The sequence below is a fragment of the Onychomys torridus genome, chromosome 2 (genome assembly GCF_903995425.1).
Source record: "Onychomys torridus chromosome 2, mOncTor1.1, whole genome shotgun sequence".
Classification (NCBI taxonomy): domain Eukaryota; kingdom Metazoa; phylum Chordata; class Mammalia; order Rodentia; family Cricetidae; genus Onychomys; species Onychomys torridus.
Window position 1 is genome coordinate 115,647,748 of NC_050444.1, and position 27,999 is coordinate 115,675,746.

Consider the following 27,999-nt stretch of genomic DNA (forward strand, 5'->3'; position numbering starts at 1 on the left):
CTGTCAGTCATTAGGAGCTTGCTTTGGACTTCTTGATACTTCTCTGTCTGGTATTTGTTGTTATCACAGAATTCTTTTAACAACCATTTAGTAGCAAATCATCTTTAATATTTTGCACACGTCTGTATTTTAAATGTTCTCCATTCAAATTGCTGCTGGATTTGTCTCCTAACTAAACCTTTGTGCTGTTATTCAATGTCCCTCCTCCTCACTACTAACAGGGTCAAGAACCTGGAGCAAATGATCTCTAAAAACCTTCCATTTGAGAAACTTAACTGTCAGAATTAAAATGAGCTGGCAATAGCTTTTCATGTATCAGAAATGAAGAGAAAGAAAAAGACCCTTATTGTTCAAAATACATCAATGACATTTAAAGGGCAAAGTATTTAATGGTGGTTAATGAAAAAAAATGTCTAAATCTACATTTTTAAAATATGTTCCTAAAGCCTGGAAAGACAACAGAACTGACATGAGATAACAGGTTCAATTCATTTAACTGAAACTCATTAAAAATACTAAACTCACTTGGGTATGAATGGATGAAACAGCAACAACCTCAACATTAAACACTCCTTTGTGGTTGTCTACCCATTTCATCCCAGGGAGAGGAACCTGTAAGACACAAGCAGAAAAATCACACCTACAAACGGATCATGAACTCATTAAACAAGCCCGAACCTAAAGAACTAGATGTAATATGCAAACACCTCTAATCCCAGTATTTGGGAATCACATGCTTTTAATCCCAGCACTAGGAAGAAAGTAATATGGCTGGGTGGAGAAAGGTATATAAGGCCTGAGGAGACAGGAATGAAACCCTTTTTTTTTTTGGCTGGACCCCTTCGGCTGAGGACTCAGAGGATTCATGGAGTCGGCGAGGTGAAATGTGGCAGTGGCTTGTTCCTTTGTCTCTCTGATCTCTCAGCATTTATCCTAACATCTGGCTCCAGTATTTTATGACAATACTTTTAGAAATTTGAGCAACAAATTATCAACAAAAAAAGTATTACTTCAGGTTGGGGGTTTAGCTCAGTGGTAGAGCGCTTGCCTAACAAGTGCAAGGCCCTGGGTTCGATCCTCAGCTCCAAAAACAAAAAAACAAAAACAAAAAACAAAAAAAAAAAACAAAAAAAGTATTACTTCATTATGTACATTCACATAGAAGAAACAGCAAAGCTTTGTTTGGTAAACATCTTTAGGTTTTTGGGTTTTTTTAAACTTTTTTCTTTCAGTTGGGAGAATTAAACATGCAGAGATATACTGACCTCAGGAGAAAGCACTGAATAAGCCTGTGGTGGTTTTTCCAACGAGACCGGTAGGCAGAACTGCCCAGTCTTCAACCGTCCATTCTGCAGCATTGGTATCCACTTTAAATGAAGAGACATGGGTCTGTTATAGATATCACTATGTGGACTGTCTGCTTTAAGAATGTGCACATCCCAAATTTCTCACATGATCAACATGCATTAGGATTTTTAATTACCTAAGTAATAATGGGCCTTCATCATTCCATTTCTCTGGTGATAATTAATGAAAATAGAAATATTAACTATGACTATTTTGACATGCAAAATTGAGTACAAAGCCTTATTATCCAAGGAAGAGTCAGTTCTAGAAAAGGCTATAAAATAAATAAATTTTAAAACAGTAGTTTTGAGGTAAATAGGGAAATCCATAATACTGGGGGAAAAGTAAGAATACAATTTATCTCCTTCAGTTACCATAATCCCTGTCATAAACGTAAGAGACAAAAATACTGAAATATGAATTTCATCTTTTGAGTTGAAGGATAAATTTCACAATAAAACTGTGATGACACCTCATGTTGGCCTTCACTGTGTTTTAACCCTGGCAATTTGACCATAATGGTTGGTTTTTGCTAAAAAATATTCAAAGGCTTTAATTTCTTATCTATGGATTTCTTTAATTTGTCTTACATTCGAATCATTCTATTCTATGCTTATACTGCACTGCTTGGAAAACACTCACGAATCCAAATTAACATGTAAGTTTTATAAAGTTATTAACTAGCTAGGGACATTGGTGTGTAATGGGGATACTTCCTTACAAGTGCAAATTTTGACATTACAGAGAAGCCAATGGGCAATACTCAACAGAAAACATCTACTGAACACTAAATTTCATAAATGTTTTATTATACTTAAGATCCTTTAATATAAATATTTAACAAAAAGACTTACTGTATATCCAACTGGGGTTTCAAGAGGAGTGTTTTGTTTTTGTTGGCAACTAACATGATAAAAAGTAAAGAGCAAGTGGTGGTGATCAGTTAAAGTGGCAGGGAGTTTAACTTTGACTTCTTCATGAAAATCAGGAGACCTTCATACAAAGAAATAAAAAAAACAAAATCAATAGTCAGTAATTTGTTCAAGTGAATAATTATTGTATTTGCTTATCTGGATGATCTTAAGATTAACTTTTAGGTTCATGCATTATTTTTCTTCTACTCCAGGATATTTTTTCATTGTTCTCAATAATTCTAAATAATTAACTTCTACTTCGAGATGAGGGAACTAACAGTTTCTGAAATGTTCATCACATTTTTATTAATGGGCTGAGGCACCCTACTATTAAAAAATTCATTAGTAATTACTGCCTAGATACTGAGATCTTCATCACATCGGATGCTGTCCTACATTTATGAATCAAATCTGGCACATGCTGCACAGAAAAGTCAACGCAGAACTGCAGGTACATATTTTCAAGCCATACCATAGGAACCACTTTTCTTTTGTAGTACAATTACCATTTGGGAGGGGGTCTCTAAAGATACCTTAACATTAAAGTTAGGGTCTTTGTGGAATGTTTTCTCTCAAGTGTTTCATTGTTAAAAGGAATAAATATGTTAGCAAACAGACCACTGCCGACACAAGGAAACAAAGAAAGTCATAATCAGAGAAAGCCCACAAATTGCACGTATCCAACAGCATCAAAGTACTCCTAACCATTACACTAATACAAAGAATGTCATGCTTGATGGTCATGATGCTTCATCTCAACAGGAGGGCGTGGTCTCAAGGGGCACTTTAATAGAATCAAGCTGGTTTTTGTTTTTGTTTTTTTTTTTTTGTGATACACAAATAAAAAGAATAGAACTCAATGGAGGTATCTCAATTCTCCATTCTCAGCATCTTTCAGAATTATATCCAATGGAAATACAGCTAAGTCACATGGTTCCAACCACCTTTAAAGTGAAGACTGTCCTTCCTGTCAGGCAAGTTTCTATCTCAGATGTCAGTCAATATTCTTCCTGTTCAAATAAGACTCAAAAGTACATTAACAGGTGTGGATTTGATCACAGAAACAGTAAGTGGAACTAGGCCTTAAATAATGATAACAAGAAAGAGCTAATTCTAGCTGATAATTTGATGACTGGCTGAACATTTTAAAAGGTGTGTTTCTTATTACTAAGCTCACCAATCATCACTGAATTATAAAAACCCGAATTTATAAGCAATGTCAGAATGTATTGTCATGTTAATTCCACTAATGCTTAAAACAATAATAATAATGATCCAGCCAAACTGAGAAACTTTTAGAAGTTGCTATTTTTATAGAAATGTATTTGCTGGTATATAGTGTTTGGATTAATTTCTTCCTGAAATCACATTGTAAATTTCTGTAGGAATCAATGATGGTTTCTCATATTTAGGCAACATGGGTTTTTCTGTGGTTGTTTTAAAGATAAATAAGACAACAATTACCCTTAAAGTTGTATAACTTAATAGGAGTATGAATTGGACTCAGATGTCAAAAGGTAGACTGTAAAACAAGGATTGGCAAATGTTCACAGGCCAAGCCCAGTCCACTACCTATTTTATATGGCCTGAAGATCATGAATGTGTTTCAGATTTTTAAAAGGTTTTTAAAAATCAAAACAATAATACATTTCTTGATATGAAACTCAAATTTCAGTGTCCATAATAAAGTTTTATTGGAACACAGACACACCACGTTACTGTAACATTACTGACTATGGCATTTTTGTCCTATAGTGGAAGAATTCATTGGTGGCAAGAGACATGGTATGTGGCCACAGGCTTAGAACATATACTACCTAGTCCTTTGTAGAAATGTTCGAGCACATAAGCTTAACAGTTCAAGAACAAAGGTAAACAGATTATTTCAAGTTTGAGATCAGAATAAGATATTTGATAGTAAACACAGGTCCAAGAAAGGTCCAGAAACAGAGGGCACAAAAGGCAGAAAGAATAATATTAAGACTTAAAAGTCTGATTAGATACCAGAGAATAGAAGGAAAATGTCAAAGATGTCAAATTCTGAACCAGAAAAATTATTAAAAATAGAGAGTCATGAAGACAAGCATGGAAACCAGGAAGAGAGAACCCACAAACCAGTGTGTCTTGTCGGTCAATGAAAAGATACTTGAGTACAAAAGGCCAGGACTAGAACTGATTTGGAAGCATTCTGTATAAATGCTAAAGTAGAAGTGTTTTCATTGAGCCTAACAGAGACAGGTAAGATCGCTCAGGAGGAGTCATACAGAGAGACTAAGAATTATGAGCAAAGTTCTAGTATTTTGTGCAAAGTGCCTATACTTTAAAAACAAATCACTATGGACAGAAAATCTCAAAAAGCAGACAGAAACTGAAATGTGTACCAGATGAAGGCGAAAAAGAAGGAGGGAGATCAAGAAAGTGTGCACCATGCAAGAGCACCAGGGGAAGACCTGGGTGCTGGTTACGCAGGAAGCATGAGCTTCCCTTTGAAAGTAATGGACGGAGCCATTAACAGCTGTGATGGAAAGAGGCAGGAGCTGACCCATGCTCTGAAGAAGTGGAACAAGACTAGGAGCAGATGGGAATGAGTCACACTCACAGGAGAGGGGCCACTGCTACTACTGAAAGAGAAAGAAAGGCAGACATGTATGGGGATCATCTGAGGCAGTGAACAGAGAAATTATGGACACAATTTGTCAAATGTGTCAAAAATATGTCTCAAGTCTGACAACCATAATCAGTAAGCTAGAAATGCAGAAGAAAGACAAGCTGTAGGAAACCCCCATAGTTACTGGCTCATGAGAGAAAAGGTACAAAATAAAACCAGACCAAAATACTCACAAGAAGACTGTAAAAGAGGGGCTAAGAGAAGATAAACAGATGACTGCAGCCCCAACCAGTGATCCAACAGCACGATTCTGTAACAGCCAACCCACCAGGACAACTGTGATTTTTTTCCCCAAATACATTCAATAACCACCACCCCACCACACACACACATAAAGAAGAAAATAAAAGCTCTCCAGGGCTAGCAACTGCCCGTAGAAGTAAAACTGGAGAGCCACTAAGTCAAAGGATGGTGGGAGGCTGAACACATCACCACTTCAGTGGGCTTGAGCACAGGAGAATTCAACAAAACAAGAAAGGTAACAGGCAAAGATCAAAGGACCAGAGGCCAAAACGCTAATCCATAACTGTGCAGGAAGACATAGAATTTTTTTAAAAGATGATTTTTGTATAAAGCCTTACATTTGAGACGTCTGCAAAGAAGAACTGTGCATCTACAGACTGAAAATTGTCATTCTGATGTCAGCTGTGAATTTTGCACATTCAGTGCAGCAAAGCATTTGGTAAACATACTAATGTGAGTGCTAACAATGCCACTAAGAAGTGAGTAACTTTGAAAGAAATATTTTAATTCAGTACCTGTTATGATATACTACGGCTGTATAGGCTTCCTTTGAAAATTCTGAACAGCTAGATTTACCAAAGATTACCTGTAACAAATAACAGCATGTTGAAACTTGGTTGTAATAAATGCTGGATGTTTCATATCTATGTAAGAATTTGTATGCTTTAATAACTACTTGAGAAAATGGGCAAAATCAGCCCAGTGAAGAACAATGTGCCTACTTAACGATCTTTAAAAGCTTAACTGCTCAACTACAGATTTCTTTTCAATGATAAACCCATCTGACATTCCACCATCAGAAAGCTTCTATAATTATATTTCTATCCACTGAGTAATAAGATACATTTGTCCTCTTCCCACCTCCCACTTTTTTGAGACAGGGCTTCATGTAACTAAAGGTGGCCTTAAAGTTCACATGTAATTGAGGATAGCTTTGATTCTAATGCTGGGATTAAAGGCATATACCACCACACCTAGTTTTATGTACCCAGGGCTTCATGCATGCTAGGCAAGGTTTCTAGCAACTGAACTACATCGTCAGCCCTCTTTCCTTTTTCTTAAACTAAACATTCAGGGTATAACATGTAATTTTAAACTTACAATAAGAAAATTGCCCTCGCATGGTGGCATAAATACACTTCACGAAGTGGTGGCGTTAGTAAAACATGAGAGCCATTCTCAAGGTCAAATGCCAGTTATTTAGAAATGATACAAAAGATTTTTAGGTCATGCTGTTTATCTTTTAACTTCTTGTACACCCTGCAAGGTACTTCACAATGGAGGTACTCCATTTTAGACTTGTGTATTATATTATTTTTAAAATTCACCACATTAAAAAAATGTAGGGTACTCACACAGAAATCTTAGTGGTAAAACCACCGAACCAGGAACACTGGTTAACTAGAGACTGATGTCAACGTCATTGTTATGACTACTATAACAGTAAGTTAAGAAATGCCACAGATTAAACGCTTTAAGTCTGGCAGTTATCTTTACATATGCATGTGAGTGCACGTCTATCCTCAAACTGAAACAACTTAGTCTGTTCCTTTTGTAAAGGAGATAATTGGCATTTGTTTCTTTTTCTGACATTTCAAGCCGGTGCTTCTATTTTAAAAGAACAGCAAATAGTAAATAATATTTACTCCCTTTGGTAAACGTTTTTTGGTCAGTTTTCCAATGCCTTAGTATGTTTCTTTTTATTTTGTTCTTACTTTAATTTGAGATGGGATCCCACTATGTAGCCCAGGTTGGAACTAAATTTGGTATGTAGTCCAGGCTGGCTTTAAATTCTTGATCTTCCTATGTCAGATTCCCAAGTACTGGGATTAAAGGCATGCACCACCAAACCCAGTTACCTTAATATACTCTTATAAAATTTTATTTTAGTGCCATAATTACAAACTTTACAGTTTTGTCGTACTAACAATAATATAATCAAACATTTATATCAAGACCCTTTGAAATTTTATATTTCAAAAACATAACATATGCATTCTGCCCATAAATATATACATATATTTTCATAACAGCCATTTACACTAACATAAAAATATTATACTCTCATATAAATAATAATGTACAGATGAAAGGAACACAGCACCTTTTCCCTTTAGAAACTATCTCTTTTCACAAAACAAAATATTTCTCTATGCAACCAGAACAGAACAAAGTAGAACAGGTTTCATTGTGATCATTGACATGTATTTCAGTCCCTGAGCAACACAGGCTGAGCAATAATTAAGTGGCAAGCACTATGATAAGCATCAAGATACAGGTATAAATGAGACAGGCTCCCTGCCCTCAAGGAGCTCACAATCTAATGCATACAGTAAATAAGCATGCAACTACATTGTGAAAGAAAATGCTGTCCTAACACCAAAGACGGAGGGGACTAAGTGCCAGTACAGGTGGAATTCACCCATTGCTATGTGGAAAAAGCCAGTAATATGTTAAGATATGGAAGACTTTGATAAATAAACAATGCAACATACTTTGACATATATGACATCTTTCATAAAGCTCAACCCCACATGGCAATTCATATAGAGTATCTGTTTTCACAGTATATTACCTCAATTAAAACAGCACACTTACTCATTTAGCAGAAATAAGGATCTAGTAAAGAACAAAATGCTAAATTCCACACCTATTCAACAAATATTTATTCAGCTCAACATGTTACATGTAGAGATCTGAAACAGCTGCCACCAGAGAATACAAAGATGAACACTTTGTGTTCACTGATGTCAAGCGGATCAACAAGTGGATACAACTATGGCAATAGGAAAGAAGAAAACACATCTTTCCTGAGGAGCAGAAAACTCCAAAGAACTTGATTAAAAGACAGGTTTGAAGGATAATATAAGGCACCGTGAACAATGCACCCATGCTGAGCTAAGCATTCTCATTACACTTACAGTGTCTGAGGCTAAATCTGCCACAGTATATTGCCTTTTACCCCCAAATCTGTACTGTCATAGAACCTGAATTCATTAGCAATGGCAACCATGGTGTCACGAATCACTACAGGCTGGCCACCATCGATGTCTAACTTGTCTTCCATCACTCCCGGCTCAGTGGCAGCTTCACTGTGGTCATCACTCTGAGGAACAGTCCTGGACCTTCCTCGCTCCACTATCCAGACTCACCATTTCACTTTAGAACAGGAACTTCTTCATAAGATGCTCACTTGTCATCTGTTAGCATCCTCTCCCATCTCTGGACACCGTTTCCTTTGACTCTGTGTCTTCCAATAACACATACCACAGTTCTCAACATTTGGTACAAATTTCATCACTTGATGAGAATTTTTTAAATTTCTACTTAGTTTAGAAGCCACAGCGATGAATAAATTAAAATGAGATTCAGCCTTGGCACTGGAAATTTTAACAACTCCCTAGATGAATCTAATATGCACCCAAGATGGTCAGTTTCTTGACAAAGTTGGAAAGAGACACATGTATTATCCTCCAGGGGCCGTGTGCAAATGACCATATCACCTCCTACCTCCCTCACCTGCCATTCATCCTAAGGGTGGAGCTGAGGGCGAGGTTGCTGAGGAAATGAGAATCTCAAGTGGCAAAAGGAAAGGAAAGCTCCCTGTTCTCTGAGAACGTTCCCTAGGTGGACTTGGCTACACTCTCTCACTACATTACATTTGCTAGATTATTCACTTATTCATCTTTGCATCTCTAGGAATGCCTAACATATGCCAAGTACTCATAAGTAATTAGGGTTAAGCATATTACTATATTCAGGAAGTTTCCCAGTTAGAAATGTAGTTTAAAGGATCACATTAAATTCCAGTTAGAGCTGCCAGTCAGCGATACAAAACAAAACAAAACAAAACAGAAATTTCATCTATTTGACTAAGTATGAAAAAGCGAAACAGTAAAGAATGGTTCTTACCGGCATTGCATTACTCGGGTCTTCTCCGTACATAAACTGCACTTTCACTGTGATGTTTCTGGCAGAACCTTGACGGTTGGCAAAATTAAGGCTTTGAGGATAAATGTAGAGCAGATTTCTGTAAAACCAAAACATGTAAGTCATAGTGAGTGCATATCTAAGACTACTGTGTGTAAAAGTTATAGTGAATACATATCTAATACTGTCTGTTTTTCACTAGCTCTCACAAAAGAAACAGATGCAAAAGGATTCAATACTGTTTGCCAGTACCTGTGCTGAGTCTTTTCATGCAGTTGATCCTTAAGAGCAGCATTCAGACACACAGCAATCACATAGATCCTGATTTTACAGACAAACTAAAGCCCAGAAAGTTAACTGTTTTTCCTATACAATGAGGTTAAACACCAAAGCAGAAGACAGATAATAAACCAAACTCCAAACAGTCTCTTTCCCCTAGAAGAGACTTCTGAGAATTAAGCAGGAGCCAAAACATTACAAAGAATTAAGACAGTTCTAATTCTATTTATCTCCTCCAAGCAGATACAAATAAGATGGACTTCACAAATGTGTTTTTGATATGAACCTGATCAAGATCTTACGAAGAACGAATTGCCACATTATCATTCAAAACTATATTATAGAAACTAGAGTAATGGCTCATTAGTAAAGTGCTGGCCACGCAAACAAGAGGACCTCAGTTCAAGCTCCAGAACCCATCAAAAGGTGGAGACATGCCTGGAATACCAGCACTGGGCAGGCAGAGACAGGAGACCGTGGGGCCTGCCAGTCTATCATTTGAGCCCTAGGTTCAGTGTAAAATCCTGCCTCAAAAAATAAGTTGGACAATAAATGAGGAAGACATCCAAAGTTGACCTCTGGCCTCCACATGCAAGAACACACATATGCATACATACACACACGTGAGCATGTATGCACATATACAAACATATATGTATTTTACAATATAAAAGATATAACAGGTAGTTACTATAAAATAATTATATTCTACCCTATGTGTATTAGATATCTTTCCAGGTCATAATTTGTACATCTGACACAATTTAATGGTTTCTGCTGTCAATATAATCAAGAAAAACAATTCAACCAAAATTACATGAATAAAGGGTTAAAAAAATGAGTTACTTTATGTGAAGACCATCACTTAGGGCTAATGACTGAAATTTTAATAACAATAAGACCCTGAAAACCAACTAATAGGGCAATGGAAATAGGTTTAAGTTTTTAGGGAGCAGTATGGCAGACTATAACTTCTTAATGAACGTATCTTTTATTTAAGATTGATTTATTTATTATGTATACAGTGTTCTGCCTGCCTGCATGCATGCACACCAGAAGAGGGCGCCAGATCTTATTATAGTTGGTTGTGAGCCCCCATGGGGTTGCTGAAACTTCAACTCAGGACTTGGGAAGAGCAGCCAGTGCTCTCTTAACTTCTGAGCCGTCTCTCCAGCCCCTAATGGGCATATCTTTGACTCAACAAATCCACTTCTAGCCTAAGGAGGGAACTATGCATAGGCATAAATGAGTGTGATGAAGAGTGGGATGAAAGTAATTCATTACAATATTTTTATAATCAAGAATAATTAAAATGCACTATGAAAAGATATATTGTTCATCACAATGTTAAGCATCCCAAATAAAACAAAAATTCAAAATACTCTCAAGTCTAAAACTATATAAAAGAGATTTTATTCACTAAGAACTTCTATTTTTATTTATTCATTTATTTACTTATTGTTTGTTTGTTTGTTTGTTTGTTTATTGAGGCAGGATCTTACTATTTATTCCTGGCTGGTTTGGAACTCCCTATGTAGACCAGAATGATTTCAAGAGCCTCTGCCTCTCCCTCAAATGTGGAGTACCATGCCTGGCTTTCTTCTTTTTTTTTTTAAATGAAACTTTCTAAGCACCATATCACAAGTTTGATGGTTCAGTGTACACATTCTTTCTTTTATATAGTATACAGTGCATTACTTCAAATATTGCATGAATTTACTTCACACACTCTCTGTATGTGTCACAAATGAATTCCATCCTTAGACTTGGGTTCCAGTCCCCAAGATATTTCAGTACCTACTCAAATATTCTAAAGAATTTCAAATATCTAACAGTTCTAGTTTCAAGTGTTTTGGTTAAAGGATATTAAATCTATGACGAACTGGGTAATTAAATCATGGTAACAAAAACATGAAGGGATGTTATGTAATCCCCTGACAATGTGGAGCAGTACTTATTGATATGGGAAGTAACACCTAAGAGTATGCTGGATGGATGATCAGGGGGAGAAGATTCGAGAATAGGGAGGTATAGTGGCATTATCACATTTATGGAGATTTCAGGTAGTAGTTTGTGTTGGGGAATGACAGGGAGGGAGAGGCAAAAAGAGAGAAGATAGATAAAACCACACTTCTAAATTACTAATAGTGGCAGCTTTAGATCCATCTATCTAGCCATCCGTCTGTCCGTCCGTCCGTCCGTCCATCCATCCATCCATCCATCCTTCTATTTATGGTTTTTTTGTTTGTTTGTTTTGGGTTTTTTGAGGCAAGGTTCCTCTGTGTAGCCCTGGCTATCTTGGAAGTAGCTCTGTCCATCAGGCTGGCCTCAAACTTACAGAGATCCACCTGCCTCTGCCTCTTGAGTGTTGAGATTATAGGCATGTGCCACCACAGCCTGGCTTATTTTTATATCTTTCTATATTAATTTTTTTTCTTGGTGAAAAATAATAAAACTTTCAATGATAAAGGATTGGAAAGACAAAAAGCATGCATTCATGAATACTAGTGAAATGGAGAACAGTACTGTGGTGGTATTGTGTTCCCCAAAATATTGTGCATTCTAATTAACTTATCTGGGGTCAGAGAACTGAACAGCCACAATATTAAACATAGACGTTAGGCAGTGGTAGCACATGCCTTTAATGCTAGCATTCCAGAGGCAGAGATCTGGCTGGATCTCTGTGAGTTCAAGGCCACACAGGAAACAGACAAGCATGGTGACTCACGCCTTTAATCCCAGGAAGTAATGGCAGGAGGCAGAAAGGCATTTAAGGCATGAGGATGAGGAACTATAGCCTGGTTAAGCTTTTAGGCGTTTGACCAACAGTTCAGCTGAGATTCATTCGAATAAGGACACAGAGGCTTCCAGTCTGAGGAAACAGGTGAGGTGGCTGTGGCTTGTTCTGCTTCTCTGATCTTTGGTGGCTGTGGCTTGTTCTGCTTCTCTGATCTTCCAGCATTCACCCCAATACCTGGCTCTGGGTTTGTTCTTATTAGTAAGACCATTTAAGATTTGTGTTACACAGTACTCAAAATATACAAGTGCACAAGGCAATTTTAAAAAATGGTAGTATGATGGTCCATCTGTTAATTAACAAAAAATAAAATATCAAAGATGACTACAGCTCATCAACTAAAATATTTATTGATCACCCCATAAACATTATACAGAATGTTAAGCAATGGGAAGTCAAAGTAAGATTTGGAATGCTGACTGGGATGGTTCAGCAGGTAAATATGCTTGCTGCCAAGCCTGGTAACATAAGATAAAAAGATTATAGACTATTGCTAGGTGTCCTCTAACCTACAGGATGCAGTGGGGTGTATACACACATGTATACACACACACACGTGCACAGACACACACATCCCCCATTTTTTAAAAAAATTTGAAAAATATAAAGGGCCAATGAGGTGTCTCCATGGGTAGCAGGCTTGTTGTGCAAGCCTAATGGCTTAAATTCAATCCTAGAGCCCACAAGGGCATAAGATGTGACGTGACCCCACAAAACTGTCCTCTAACCTCCAAGGTGTGCTCCCCGGCCTGTCCCCACAACTAAGAATGAGAACTTGATTTAAAATACAGGTAATATTTAAAAGGCATTCCCTGGTCATAGGGAACATGTAGTTTGGTGGGACAGAAATACCTCTAAACAGACCAAAATAATGAGAGAGATATGCAGAAGATATAGAAGACAAGCATTTATTTAGCTTTGAATTTTTCTTTCTTATTTACTTATTCTTAAGAAAGGATCTTACATAGCCCAAATATATATATATATATATATATTTTTTTTTTTTTTTTCATTCATTCACTCAATTGATTCACTCACTCAGTTAGGTAGTTAATTAGGTAGATATATAGGTAGATAGTTATTTTTGAGAAAGGGTCCCATGTAGCCCACACTGGCCTTAACATTATTATATAGCTGAGATGGGATTTCAGCTTCTTGATGTTTCTTATGACAAGATGATCCAGGTTATAATCAAGCATTTCTCCAAGGAGTTTTTGTTCTTTCGAACAAGAACCTTTTTTCCAAATTACAGTTTGAATACTCACTAAGGGTTAACTCTTGCTTGTATTCCATTTAAATATAAAAAGAAGAAAAATGCTTCAATATGAAATACATATGCCTGTCTCTGTGCCCAAAGTTCTGGGATTAAAGGCATGCACCACCACACCTGGCAATATTGATGCTTTTAATCCAAATTAGGACTAGAGTTATTTGCTTAATGTTTTCTACAGAACATATACATATCATTTTTCCCATACTAGGAATTATTCTTAAAGACATCAACTATGGAAGATTTAGAAATACAAACTCCTCAGGAGGTGCAGGCAGGATGATCATGAGCACAAGGCTAATATGGTCAACATACCAAGTTTCAGCCTGAAGGGACTATATTCTGAGACTTTGGAAGGAAAAAACAATAGGAGGGAAGGAGAAGGGGAGAAGGAAGATTTCAACACTTGTTCACTGGTTCTGCTGCAAGGAGAGCATGGAAAGAACTCCAAGACACTGTGATTCCATAGTAGAGGATGAGCCTGCAGGAAGACTAAAAACTCTACAGTGAAGTAGAGGGGAAATGACAAGGCAATTAAACAAAGACAAGAGAATGAAATATTAGTATCAAATGCTACTGGGCCCCTGAAGGTAGAATTGAAAACATCCTTGGATTTTGCAACAGGAAAGTCTTACCTGAAAAGAGATAAAACAAGCAGGGGTGTCAGTAGAGAAATAGTTAAATTCAAGTCTAACCGAAGCAGAGTTTGCACTATACTAGAACAGAATGTAAGTTCCCTAAGATGGTCAGGGGGAACACACACAGAGCATGCAATAATGTACTGTCTTGGTTAGAATTCCTCATCGTGACACACATTTGCTGAGTGTCTGCACAGATCTATTTACTGAGAAGATAAAGGTTAATAGACTTTGGCTTATACTCATCATGGTCTAGAGCTGAAATTAGACAAAGCAGGAAGTTATAGTGCTTTGTTATGATAAGCAAAGAATGATACTATAGTCCACTCCAGAGTGTGGGAATAATAGGCATGTTGGCAAACACCTTTAATCCTAGTACTCAAAAGGCAGAGGCCAGCTGATCTTTGGGAGTTCAGGCCAGCCAAGGCTGCACAGTGAGATCCAGGTCTTAAAAACAACAACAAAAACCACATCTGCCCACAATGTCATCAGACATTTATCAAATAAAACAGACCTATAAAACACACAGAAAAGCAGAGACTATGTCATCACTTTGCAATGAGACCACACCATATACAACTACCTTAATCATATGTATCTGTAGACATACATAGTATGTGTGTGTGTGTGTGTGTGTGTGTGTGTGTGTGTGTGTGTGTGTGTATTTAAGTATCTTCTCTAGTTCTCCAGGAGCCCAAACTCTATAAGGAAAAGACTTTATTCATGTAACTGTTTTATTTGCCTACATTTAAAACAACATACTTCATATTTCTTGAGTACATAGTATAAAATGCACGTAAAAATTTAGCAGTTTAATGCAGACAAATTTGGATTCTAAGTTAAATGAGAACTGTGTGAACATTATCTATAAACTGTTTGATTTCCACAATAAACAATACAATTTTAAACTAAATTTGGTTTAAATAAGAAAGGCATTAAGTCAAATCTAGTGCATTTCATGAATGACTAAACTCTACTAGAAAGCTCTCAAATAAATACAAGTCTGTACTCCTCCAGAGTATTCAAACTAGCAAGGATACAGCAGAAAAGGAAAAGTGCTGACTAGTCATTTGGAGGTTAAAAAAAAAAGATAAATATTTTACTTAACATGGAAATCAATTCTAGACAAATCAAAGGATTCCATGGCAAAACCATAAGAGTATAAGAAAAGCTTTTAAAAAAGACTAGTGAGAGAAGGAATTTATTAACATAAATTACAAAAATCATAAAAGATATACATTTTAAAACTTCTCATTGAAAGCAGTATCATGAACACAGGTGGAGAAAAAAAATGACAAACTGAAGAAACACTATTTGTTAAATATATGACAGAGTATTCCTAAAATCAGCCAGAAAAAAGCAAACTGTGTAAAGGGCACATGTCCAGGTAATTCTCAGACAGTAAAAAACAAACAAACAACTATATATATATTATATATATATGTGTATATATATATAATATATATATACACATTAGATTTGTCAATATAGTCTTTTTCACTGAAAGTATACAGTTAAAGAGATACTTTCTTATACTGACAGTAATGTAAACTGGTACATATGTGTAGAAGAAGCTCATGAGAAAAATCATAACTTACAAGTCTGTACCTACATAAAAAATACTTCTCATAAGTACAGAATATTCTTTTTATGTAAACTGTTTATAAAGCTGAAATTATTTATTAATCACTAACAAGCATGATTAAACTAAAGTGCATCTATAAATCAGAGCCAACATAAATAGAATATTGTTGAGTCCCTAAAAAGACATGGAGATTTCACACTTGTAATTCCAACACCTGGGAGGCTGAGGCAGGAGGATTGGGAGTTCAAGATAAGCTTGGAACATATAAGGAGACTATCTCAATAGATAAGAAAACAAGAGCTACAGATAACCTATTATGGTAAATCTAAAATCATTTCTATGTAAGTAAATTCTGAAAGAATAAGATCTTGGGCCATTATAGGTTTTTGTGACATGAACTACATATTCTGATTTTTCTTAAAATACATACCTTTAACTTGTCATTCAAAAAATCTAGTATAGTAGATAATAAAATAGAAAAATAGAAAAGTGTCAGTTTTTCATTTTTATAGGTGTTAAAATACCCATGTTTGCAAAAAAAAAAACCAACAAACTATGCAGCACGAGTTCACGAGTGCACGCGCACACACACACACACACACACACACACACACACACACGCACGCACGCATGCACGCGCACGCACACAGCTTTGGCTCAGCAGTAAAGGACTCACCTTGAATACATAAAGCACTGAACTCAACTCTTAAAAACACTGCCACAAATAACAAACATATTAACAGAGAACATGTAAAAGTAAGATTCGTTCTAAGCTCATTCAAACTCTGGATCAAAATATGACAGCTTTATTTGCCGTTTTTCAGCTTCCTGAGCTAGCAATATGCTCTATGGCACTCTCCTGGTGCTAAGCAGTGGTAGTGAACTGAGGCTCTTTCTCAGACACAGTGGTGCTGTGCTATGATGGTTCAGTAGGCCATCTGTGTCAGATGCATCTTCTACTCAAACAATTCTCAGGGAGGAGGCTGACCATAAGTCAAGGAGCACTTGTATATATGTAGCTCACTTTGTACTTCTTTTAAAGCAGGGTATTCTGTGTCCTGTCTAGTCTAGAAATTTCTATATAAATAAACATGGATAACTGAGCTCCTGATCCCCCAGCCTCCACCTCCCACTCTATAGCGGTGTACCAGCACACCTGGCTTATGTGGTGCTGGGAATGGAACCCAGAGCATCATGCATGCTAGGTGAGCACTGCCAAATGAGCTCTGTCCCTAACCTCTAACCTCTAACCCGATACATCTATTAAATATCTATTTAATTGATGTTGTTGTTCTGATCAGAGAAAGGAGGAGCTAATATATTATTCTAACATTGCTCTTTTCTTCAATTCATTTCTATTTAGACATATTTTTCTCAAAGATATTTTTAAGCATTTCTAACAAACATACTACATTAGTCTTCTTCCACTTATCTGCAAGGTAAGAATTCTAAAATTCAGGGGATCCAATGCCTTCTTCTGACCACTGCATACATGTGGTGTACATATACACACAAGCAAGCAGAACACCCATATACAAAACAAACAAAAACAAAAACAAAAAAACAAAACATTTTTGTAAAGAGCCAAAATACCTTGTTTTTAATTTGAAAGTCATGTTACAGTAAGCTTGCATAACGTTGGGAAAGCAAGTGGTGTGTGGTTCATGGAACCTAAGCGTTCTAAGGCTGTTCAGCATCCTAGAATTCTGTGTAGCTAGGAAATTTTGTATAGTGACTCCTAGAAACAGGTTTTTAAATTAAGTACTGAGTTTGCTTAACAGTGTTTTATTTTCTTCGGCATAAGTTTTTGTTTTTATAAATGACTGGCTATATGACCAGGGTTCTAATTAAGGGTCCCCTTTTTGGGACTGGAGAGATGGCTCAGCGATTAAGAGCACTGGCTGCTCTTCCAGAGGACCTGGGTTTGATTCCCAGCACCACACAGCAGCTTATAACAGTCTCTAACTCAGCCCTCGGGGATCTGACGCCTATCTGCACAGACACACATGCAAGCAAACCACTCCCACACAAAATAAAATAAAAATAATTTCTTTTAAAAAGGAGTTCCTCTTCACAGTCCCTTCTTCACAGGGAAGCCGCTACAGCAAAGGGGCTTGCATCCGCTACATGTTAAGTTTCACACTTCGTTATGTGAAGACTCTTTTACCATCCCATAAATACTTATTGTTTCTGTAAGGCGGCTTTGTACAAAAGAGGTGGGATATAAATTAATAATCATCTAGCAAAAAACAACAACAAAAAAAAAAAACAAAAAACAAAAAAACACCCAGTTTATAGTGTAACAAAGTAGGGAGATTGGCTCATCATGCACCTCAACTAGGTGGATGGAATTCTGGGGTCAATAGTTTTAAACCACAAAGGCTGACAGCTTAGTCAAGAAGAGTTTCGAAATACGCCCTGCATGACCAAGGATCACTACCTTTTTCCATGAAAGGAGAAATGTGACTATTCAATCTAGAGCAACATACACTTTAATAATTCACTAACACGCATCAGAGCACAGGACATAAAACTGATTAGTTTTAATATTTACTGGTGGACATGTACATACATGTTTGTTTATTATTTATTTCTGCCCAAAGTATTTATATAATTCTGAAATGCATACTTAAGGTACACACAGGGTGGGCTGGCCAAATTGCTCAGAGGGAGAGTGCTTACCTTGTATGTTAAGGTCCTAGATTCAAGGCCCACCACCACCCATATACACATCCCAAAAAGAGAAGAGAAAGTATTCACACATATACAGGTTAATGAAAAGAAGAAACAATTCCTTACCAAGATCCAAGAGAACAAACCTCTTAAAACCTAGGTATCAGCAAAATTTCCATGTCTACATAATCTTACCATTAATCTTCACCAATAAATACTTGAGAGTAACCATATAGTTTCTAATTCAAGGACTATATACACATTATGTTGTGCCCACTACACAGATAGTAGGATCCCAGTGATTTGAACTAACATTTTCACAACCCTAAATGCAGTTCATCTCCACTGGACAAAAGAGGAGACAGAGAAAGTAAACAATCTAATCAAGAGTGGAGAAGCTAGAGAACAGCAGACTCCAGACTCCACTTCAAGCAGTCCTGCTCTAGAACCATGCTCACAAGCACCATGTTACTCATGATCTCTAAAGAAACCTTTAGAGTTAACCCTGGATACCTAATCACCCAACCAAAAAAACCTCTACTTTATGCCAGGAATCGATATTTCTATTCAATTCATAATTGAATTTTAGAAATGGTGCAGTTTGTAAAATTATGACTGGCAACTTAATTTACAATTCTTTACATTGATTTTTTTCCTTCGGGAACAAAAAGCTATAAAAAAGAAGGTTGGAAAGATGGTTCAGCAGAAAAGAGCACTGACTGCTCTTCCAGAGGACCTGGGTTTGACTCCCAGGACACACAAAGGTAGCTCACAACCATCTGTGACTCCAGTTCCAGGCAATCCAATGACACCTCACCTCTACAGTCGTACACAGACATGCACAAAGGCAAAACACCCATGCATATCCTTTTTTTAGTTTTAAAGTTATAGACATGATCCTGATGCACGGTAATAAATGCCCAAGATCCCAGCACTGAGGAAGGAGAATCATTACAAATCTGAAGTCAGCCTGGGCTACAGAACAGGACTAGCTTAAAACAAAACCAAGCTACAAATCACATAGGACAATTACCTTAACAAATGATGAAACTGATGCATGGGGAAATAAATAATTTTTTTAAGGCCAAAACACTAGAGCTAGCTTTTAGGACCAGACAACAGTGTGAGATTCTGGAACTACACATGGTAGTGATTTTACCACGTCAATTTTCCCAAATGATTTGTATTAATACTAAGGATAACCACTCATAACTTAAGTGCTTATTAATTTTCCATTTAATATCAATTGAGGACACTGGAACATTTGCTCTTAAATAGACTATTAACTTTTAGTTTGGTTAAATTTACAGTAACAAAATTGTTACTAAGTTCATAAACTTCAGAAAAATGTATCATGGGCAAATCTCTGCCATTGGAAGCACTAAGATTTAATTCTAGTTCATATCCAAATGCTCACGTGTCTACTGCTACTCCACATGGAATAGAGACTGTGACATACAGATATGAAAACAATGGAAAGGGAGAGAATGTCTTTATTGACACTATGCTGGAAATTTTGTAATAACACACAAGAATGGTTAAGACGCATTAACTAAAGACATTAACCAGTAGCTATAGTGACAAAAAGAAATACATAGTTCCATGTTGGCGTATACAGTGTATAGTAACACAAGCAATAGCAATGGCAGCCACAGACCACCACAAGGGCTGGGAAAGGCTTCACACAGGCTTCTGGGGAACAGTGGCTGTTTCCAGAATAAACGAACTAAAGTGGGGGTACAGATAGTTACTTTTCCTCAATTTTAATGACAAACCCATAAAAAGTTAAGGTTTATTTGTAAATCTCTTGTAGTAAAAGAAATATTAATATGAACTTTTAAAAATAGGTAGATACCTTAATACTGAAAGTATAACTCTCAGTACAGCAAATGTAACTAAATAACAATTTTTCAAATTACCTCCTGCTAATTGCTCATTTCCCATTGATCTAACTCAACATGGGGGAGGGTTACATTCGTGCAAGTTAGCACAGTTTAATGGTTAACTACATTCACCCGCCAGCTGTGTGCATATTGCAAATAGTCGTTTATATAAAGTCAAGAGATTCAGTTCTCTGTACAGGAGAAAGTACTTCCAAATTACTTGAAATTGAATAATTGGGACAAAAAAAATGCACACAATTAAAATATTTCTTTTTATTATTCCTCTAGTAATTTCTTCCAAAATTGATACAGACAATTCATCATTTGATTCTGTATCTTTAGAGCCAAAATCAAGATTTGCTATGTTAGATGATGTCAAAATTTTAGCCAATGGCCTCCTTCAGCTGGGACATGGACTTAAAGATTTTGTCCATAAGACAAAGGGCCAAATTAATGACATATTTCAGAAACTCGACATATTTGATCAATCTTTTTATGACCTATCACTTCAAACCAATGAAATCAAAGAAGAGGAAAAGGAACTAAGAAGAACTACATCCAAACTACGAGTCAGAAATGAGGAGGTAAAGAATATGTCACTGGAACTCAACACAAAACTTGAGACCCTACTAGAAGAGAAAATGGCACTTCAACAGAAAGTCGGTGCACTAGAGGAGCAGCTAACGAATCTAATGCAAAGCCAACCTGGGGCTCAGGAGCACCCTGAGGTGACATCGCTTAAAGTGAGTGGGCGTCACGGTGTGCTGTTTGTCATGTGGGCTTTCTTAATTACATTTTTATGACATGCTATTTTAAATACTCTGCTACATTACTAAAATACTTCATTTTTTCCAGAAAGAAATTTCTCTTGGAAATAAAATTTTCCACTGTAACTTCTATTCAAGTTTTGCTTCCCTAATATTATATTTGATAAGAGTTAAAATTTATATTTCATATAATTAAATATTAGTTAAGTAGTAAAATTTATAACATTCAATTATTATGTTACTGCTAATTACTAGAGATAAAAAATTAAAAGAAATTTAAATTTAAAACCATTCTTCCATGAACAAAAATAGATTAATATAGAAAATGGTATATTCTGATTATTTTGAAACATTGTTTCTTTTAGTTTAAATAAAACTCAGAAAATTTTAGATATGGCAATTTTTTAAGATAAGAACAAAATTACATATTACTTGAAAAAAATAAGACAATGACAGCCAATGTTTACTTTTCTAACCCACTACTAACTTAAAATTAGATGACTGTACAAATAAAAACTTAGGAAGACAGAGGAAATTTTAAACAAATTACAATTTGTGTGTGCAGAGTTTTGTAGAACAGCAAGATAACAGCATCAAAGACCTCCTCCAGACTGTGGAAGAACAATATAAACAACTAAGTCAACAGCACAATCAGATAAAAGAAATAGAAAACCAGGTAAGTCAGTCTAAGGCTATGTCCAATCTGTGGTACTAGCTGTTAAACAAGAGCTGTTAAGACAGCACTCCACAGCTAATCATCTGCTGGCAAAACTTTCTGTGCAACTGGCAACTAACCTACCTGTCTTTCAGCTTCCCCACATGTCCTATAAAGATAACAGCTCAGCTTATCATGTAGAACTGGAGAAAAAAGGATACATAGCTTATTCCATTAATGTGATCCTATGAAATTTTAAATCAGGTCATCTATTCTGCTCAAAACCTCCACAGTAGCTCTCTGTCTTACTCATCATTACTCACAGAGCCTGTGCTGACCTGGTCCTTCATCCTCTTACTACTGATTTCATCCACTAGCTTCCTTGCTGGTCCTGAAGTACTTTAAACACACTGCCCCTAGGGCCTCTTTCTAGAATGCTTTTTTCTAGTATCTGCACTTCTCATATACTTCCATCAAATACAAGATGTTCAATGAAGCTGTCCCAAGCCATCTAATCAAAAAGGTATTCCCCCCAAAGCCACCACATTTTTCTCAACATCTTTATATTTAGCATAAATCCCTGAATTAAACTGAAAGACCTATGAACCTGAGATTCTTTTTCTATTACTTTATCTACAAAACACTTCATACAAAATACTATATGACAAATAGTAGGCACTCAACATTTGAAATGACCATGGCAATATCATATTCAGCACACAGAAGTTAATAAAGTTGGCTAAGATTGTGATCTTCACAGTTAGAAAGAGAATGTATTCAAGTATCTTAAGCAAAGCATAGAGCCTTACTGGTTTGTTAATCAATGTCTCTCTTGTTTGTTTGCTTCGTTCTCTTAATTTTGATATTTATTAAATAATACACTTGGTTAAATGTCTCAAGAACAGAATATCTATACCTTCTGGAAAGCACTGTTTATTCCTCTTTATTCCCTTGCAGAACTGGGGTCAGACCTTTGCACATGCTCAGCAAGCACCCTGCCATTGAGCTGTATCTCCAGCCTTGTTTATTGCTCTTAACATAAAAAACAGTAACATTAGAAACTGAAAGACAATGTGTACATCATTGTACTTTTGATATCATTACCCAGAATTCCCTAATTATATATACACCAGCATTTTAAAAGTAGATTTATATTCTTTTATCAGCTCAGAAAGACTGGTATTCAAGAACACACAGAAAATTCCCTGTCTTCTAAATCAAGAGCACCAAGAACTACTCCCCCTCTTCAGCCGAATGAAACAAAAACCATACAACAAGATGGTAAGATAACCTGGTGGGTTTTCTCTATAAAATTCCCTACTTTTAGGACCTGGTCTAGACTAAAAGAGTAAAAAGACATATATATCAAATGCTATCACCAAACTGTCAACTTAATTGGATCCTGGTTTTTTGAGTTTCTTTCTTTCTTTTCTTTTGTTTTTTTTTTGTTTTGTTTTGTTTTGTTGTTGTTGTTTTCAACATTTTAACACTGTATATGGCATTAAGATATAAAGCTAATCTAAAAACATGGGCCGGGCAGTGGTGGCACATGCCTTTAATCCCAGCACTCAGGAGGCAGAGGCAGGAAGATCTCTGTGAGTTTGAGGCCAGCCTGGTCTACAAAGCGAGTTCCAAGAAAGGCTCAAAGCTACACAGAGAAACCCTGTCTCAAAAAACCAAAAATTATACTAATTTCATGGATTAAAAATAATACTGCAGTTGTAGAAAAGGAATACGTTTATGTTTATAAGAAATGTGGAAAACTATGCAAGGGGCCAAAGATCATTATTTAAAAATTACTTTCAAATGCAACAAACAAAATACATTTAGGTAGCCAGGTGGTGGTGGCACACGCCTTTAATCACAGCACTCAGGAAGCGGAGGCAGGTGGATCTCTGTGAGTTCGAGGCCAGCCCAGACACAAAGCTACACAGAGAAACCCTGTCTTGAAAAAACCAAAACATTCATGTATATAAAGAAAAAATATACTTCTAAAAACTCAAAGATTATGGAACTCTCTTCAAAAATTCTACTTTCCTGTCTGCTTAAAATCTTTGACAGAGGGGCTGGAGAGATGGCTCAGAGGTTAAGAGTACTGACTGCTCTTCCAAAGGTCCTGAGTTCAATTCCCAGCAACCACATGGTGGCTCACAACCATCTGTAATGAGATCTGGCACCCTCTTCTGTGAACATAATAAATAATAAATGTTTTTTAAGAAAATCTTTGACAGATATAACAGAAGTTCCAGGGAGCAAAATCACTATTTCTAGCCAGTCTTGAGCAAAATGATATGTTCCCAACAGTTATTTTTACCTGTTTGCTCTCTTCCTGTATGTTCACGGCTTCTACACATCTGTTGATTCTAGTAAACTAAACTTCTGCTACTTAACATTCTTACTATGCCTAACAAAAATAATAATGCTTTTAAAAGTTCTCATTTTGTGGATTTTCTTTTGAATAAGTAAGTTGGAAACGTTATTTTAATGTTATTTGGATAGCTTGCCGTCTAATAAACATACCTTTGCATAAACATTACTGAACATTCACACCAATTCCATGAAGTAGCAATGAAATGTCAAGCTCCAAAAAGACTTCTCTTCCTAAATATGGGATGATTATGTTTATTAATTCTAGGCCTTCCTGCTGACTGCTCTGCCATTTATAACAGAGGGGAACACGCAAGCGGCGTGTATGCCATCAGACCAAGCAGCGCTCAAGTGTTTCATGTGTACTGCGACACCCAATCAGGTACAGCCTCCTAAGCAGAGAATGGGCTGACGTAAATTCAAGATACTCATCGCCTAGTACCATGACTAAGCCTGTTATCAACTTATAGAACGGGACTATCATGCAAATTGGGGACCATAATAAATAATGAAATACATTACTTGACTATATAGTACCAAATTAACAAATCACCTCACAAAGCCACCAATTAAAACCAAACTCAAAACGTAGTCATTTTTCTCATCAACAATAATCTACTGAAAATAACTACATTCATTCATGCCCTCCAGGTAGTCCATGGACATTAATTCAACACCGAAAAGACGGGTCACAAAACTTCAACGAGACATGGGAGAACTACAAAAACGGTTTTGGGAGGTTTGATGGTACAGTGACTTCCTTACATTATTAATCTATCTGTGAAATAACAATACTGACTGTATGTACTGATACAGGCTTGAAACGGGAGGATTGAAAGTTCAAGGCCAGTTTGGGCCACATACTGAGACCCTTTCTCAAAGAAAAAAAAAGCATTATAATTAAACAATTATAAAACGGGCAGTGGAAATGTAACAATAAACAAAAAAAAACACCTTCATAAAACAGATTGATAAATACATATTAGCAATTACAAGTATTTTAACTGAACTTATCACTACTACATGTCTGCTTTTAAGTAGGCTTGTTGAAATTTAATTCAATAGTTCATGATTATAATTGTTAGTAAGGAAAACAGTAAGTAGTGTGGGCTTTAGAGAGTGGTAAGGCTATGAATGAGCTGCAAAGATAGCATTATAGTACTCTTCAATTGATATTTTAAGTATAAAGTAATACAAGTTAAAATGGAGTAGGAGGTATACCTTGGGGCAGAGCCCTTGACTAGCACAACACTTGGACTGATCCCCAGCAGCTCAAAGAAAGTAATTGAAGTAAAAAAATGAAACAGAACAGACATAGGACTCTAGGAGCTGGCTCAATGGGAACCATCAGAGATAGTGTCTAGCTACTTAAATACTAACTTTAACTATTCAAGTAGTATAAGAACTGTGGTTCTCTGTAATAATAGACTTAATGCAGAATATTCTATTTTGATCACAAAACTAAGCAAAACAATATAAAATAAACAGTAGATAAAATCCAAAAACCACATTATGAACATTTGTGAATGTGTAAGTATTCATTTATAAGAGTAGAATGCACCTGTTATTATACCAAAATTTTTAATCAGTACTACTTGATTATTTTAAAATTCTCTATTCACAGTACTAGTTAAATCCCTGAAAAGAAGGTCTATTCAGTGATATTTTGTAGTTCTAACTTATATGAGATTGAGTTTAGCTTGCCTAGCAAGCGCAAGGCCCTGGGTTTGGTCCTCAGCTAAAAAAAAAAAAAAGAAGATTGAGTTTAACACTAAAATAAAAGACTGACAGTTCAGAATGCTCATTTATTTCTAATCAGAAACTAATTCCATTTATGGAATTAGTGAACTTTCCTAACTCAACAGCAATAATTAAATATTTATTTTTGTCATTAATTATAGGTTGCATAATGATCTACTTACATTACTGTTTTTAATTCCAAATGAAAAGTTTTAATTATAGAGGAAAAATACTAATAACAAAAGATTCAAATCTAATGTTTTTTATGAGATTCTTTTTCTATTAAAAAAACTAACTTCACATTTGAGAAAAATGATATCACTATTACCCGAAACTGAATTTATGAAAACATTCTCTTGACTGAATATAGGCATATTAATGAACATCTGATATACATAAGGAGGTATGAGTGAGATATTACTCTATCAATAACCAAACCTAAAAATACCTATAATAATGTAATATCTCATATATAAAACATTTTGTAAAACACATTTTTGAAGCAAAGTTGGGGTTTATCACGACACAATTTTAATATAGACTAAATACAGGTTTAATTAACAAGGGAGGAAAAAGTCACACGAAAACAATGGACAGTTGTACTTGGGGTATAGTTCAGTGGGAGAGTCTTCCCCAACATGCATGAAGTCAGATTCAGTGCTCAGAACTCAAAGAAAGTATAAATAAATAAATGGATGAATGAATGAATGAACGAACAAATGGATGGATGGACAGATTAGAAACAGAAGGAAAGAGAAAGGGAGGGAGGAATGGTGCATATACCCAGACACAGACATGAGTTTCACAAAAGTGTGCATTAATAAAAGCTCTAGAAAGGATGTTTTGGGTTTTTGAGATGAGGTCTCATGTAGCCCAGTATGGCGTTAAAAATAGCTGAGAACTGAACAATTCTTTCTGTTCTATCTCCCAAGTGTTAATTAACAATACAAACACACACCACAACACCAATAACATAAAAGCTTTACAAGACTTCAAAGAAACCAAGGAGTCAGGACTAAAACGATTCATTTTTTTTTAATGAATTGAAAATAACTTTAAAAACTGGGCTGGGAACATGATACATGTAATCACAGCACTGGAGGGGCTTTGGCAGGAAGATCTCAATTTTGAGGCTAGTCTGGGCTAAAGGGTGAGAGCCTGGCGTATGCACACACAAAGACAAACGGTCAATCAGGACTTGATCTGCAGTTAACAATACACAGGGGTTCCCCACCCACCTCCACTTCTCTTTAGGAGAATTTTGGCTGGGCCTAGAGAAGATCTATGCCATAGTGAACCAGTCTAACTACATCCTACGACTCGAGCTACAAGACTGGAAAGAAAGCAAGCACTATGTTGAATATTCCCTTCACCTGGGAAATCACGAAACCAACTATACGCTACATCTGGCTGAGACTGCTGGCAATGTTCCCGAGGGACTCCCAGGACACAGAGATCTGATGTTTTCTACATGGGATCACAGAGCAAAGGGACAGCTCTACTGTCCAGAAAGTTACTCAGGTATTTCAGTAATGCAAACACTTTTTTTCTTTAAAGTATCCCGCTAAAGTTTTAACTATTATCTATAATATCAATTTTTAAAAATACTAATCTCAAGTAAGCATTCTCTCCAAAGACAAAAATATGATTGTAGTTTTAAGTGCTAACTCCGGTTCAGGTGGCTATTTTACCTGTGATGCTTCTCAGACACTCTATTTTGATGATGTATATGAGTTACACAGGTTAATAAATATTGAGATACATGCACCTACAATATCATTTATATGGAATAAAGATATAACCATGGGAAACATCTAACAGCTACTAGATAGAAGGCATTATCTAATTAAATCACACGTCTGTCTTCTTTAGGAGGCTGGTGGTGGCATGACGTATGTGGAGAAAACAACCTAAATGGTAAATATCACAAACCCAGAGCCAAATCCAAGCCAGACAGGAGAAGAGGGATCTACTGGAGGCCTCAGAATGGAAAATTACACTCTATCAAGTCATCCAAAATGATGATTCAGCCCACCAATTTAGACAGCTTTAAATGAACTGAGACAAATTAAAAGGCCAATAAATTAAATATTAAAATCCTCCCAGATTACTCTAATATAATAATTTGTTATTAAACCTTTAATGGAAAGATTTATAAATGAATTTTCAATTAGATCACTGTTAAGATTAGACACCATCCCAACAACTGTAAAATCTCCTACCAAGAGCTAGTATACACATTT

General features: G+C 36.1%; 2 protein-coding genes across 12 annotated transcripts in view; one reads left to right on the top strand and one right to left on the bottom strand.

The window, feature by feature from the left end:
• The window catches only part of Dock7 (dedicator of cytokinesis 7), a 186,940-nt gene that overhangs the window by 83,068 nt on the left and 75,873 nt on the right, over positions 1 to 27,999 (bottom strand). For 9 of the 11 annotated variants that reach the window (XM_036180182.1, XM_036180187.1, XM_036180185.1 and 6 more), the window contains exons 15-19: positions 9,085 to 9,202; positions 5,688 to 5,758; positions 2,202 to 2,340; positions 1,266 to 1,367; positions 526 to 612 (exon numbers count right to left, since the gene is read on the bottom strand). In XM_036180182.1, the coding sequence (XP_036036075.1) occupies positions 526 to 612; positions 1,266 to 1,367; positions 2,202 to 2,340; positions 5,688 to 5,758; positions 9,085 to 9,202 (517 nt within the window). Of the gene's footprint in view, positions 1 to 525; positions 613 to 1,265; positions 1,368 to 2,201; positions 2,341 to 5,687; positions 5,759 to 7,339; positions 8,423 to 9,084; positions 9,203 to 27,999 lie in introns of those variants that run through there. The other 2 variants (XM_036180191.1, XM_036180190.1) reach the window with 2 other exon arrangements.
• Positions 20,423 to 27,964, top strand: Angptl3 (angiopoietin like 3). Its single transcript, XM_036180192.1, has 7 exons — positions 20,423 to 20,970; positions 21,560 to 21,670; positions 22,816 to 22,930; positions 24,285 to 24,398; positions 24,668 to 24,763; positions 27,011 to 27,277; positions 27,629 to 27,964. Exons 1-7 carry the CDS (start codon positions 20,476 to 20,478, stop codon positions 27,811 to 27,813), a joined length of 1,383 nt encoding a protein of 460 aa, XP_036036085.1. The 5' UTR covers positions 20,423 to 20,475; the 3' UTR covers positions 27,814 to 27,964.

Excerpts from the sequence above, each read along its gene's own strand:
- Angptl3 (XM_036180192.1), top strand. The coding sequence starts at position 20,476 with ATGCACACAATTAAAATATTTCTTTTTATTATTCCTCTAGTAATTTCT. Across the intron at positions 20,971-21,559 it reads CTGAGGTGACATCGCTTAAA|AGTTTTGTAGAACAGCAAGA; the intron begins GTGAGTGGGCGT and ends TTGTGTGTGCAG. Across the intron at positions 24,399-24,667 it reads GTACTGCGACACCCAATCAG|GTAGTCCATGGACATTAATT; the intron begins GTACAGCCTCCT and ends CATGCCCTCCAG.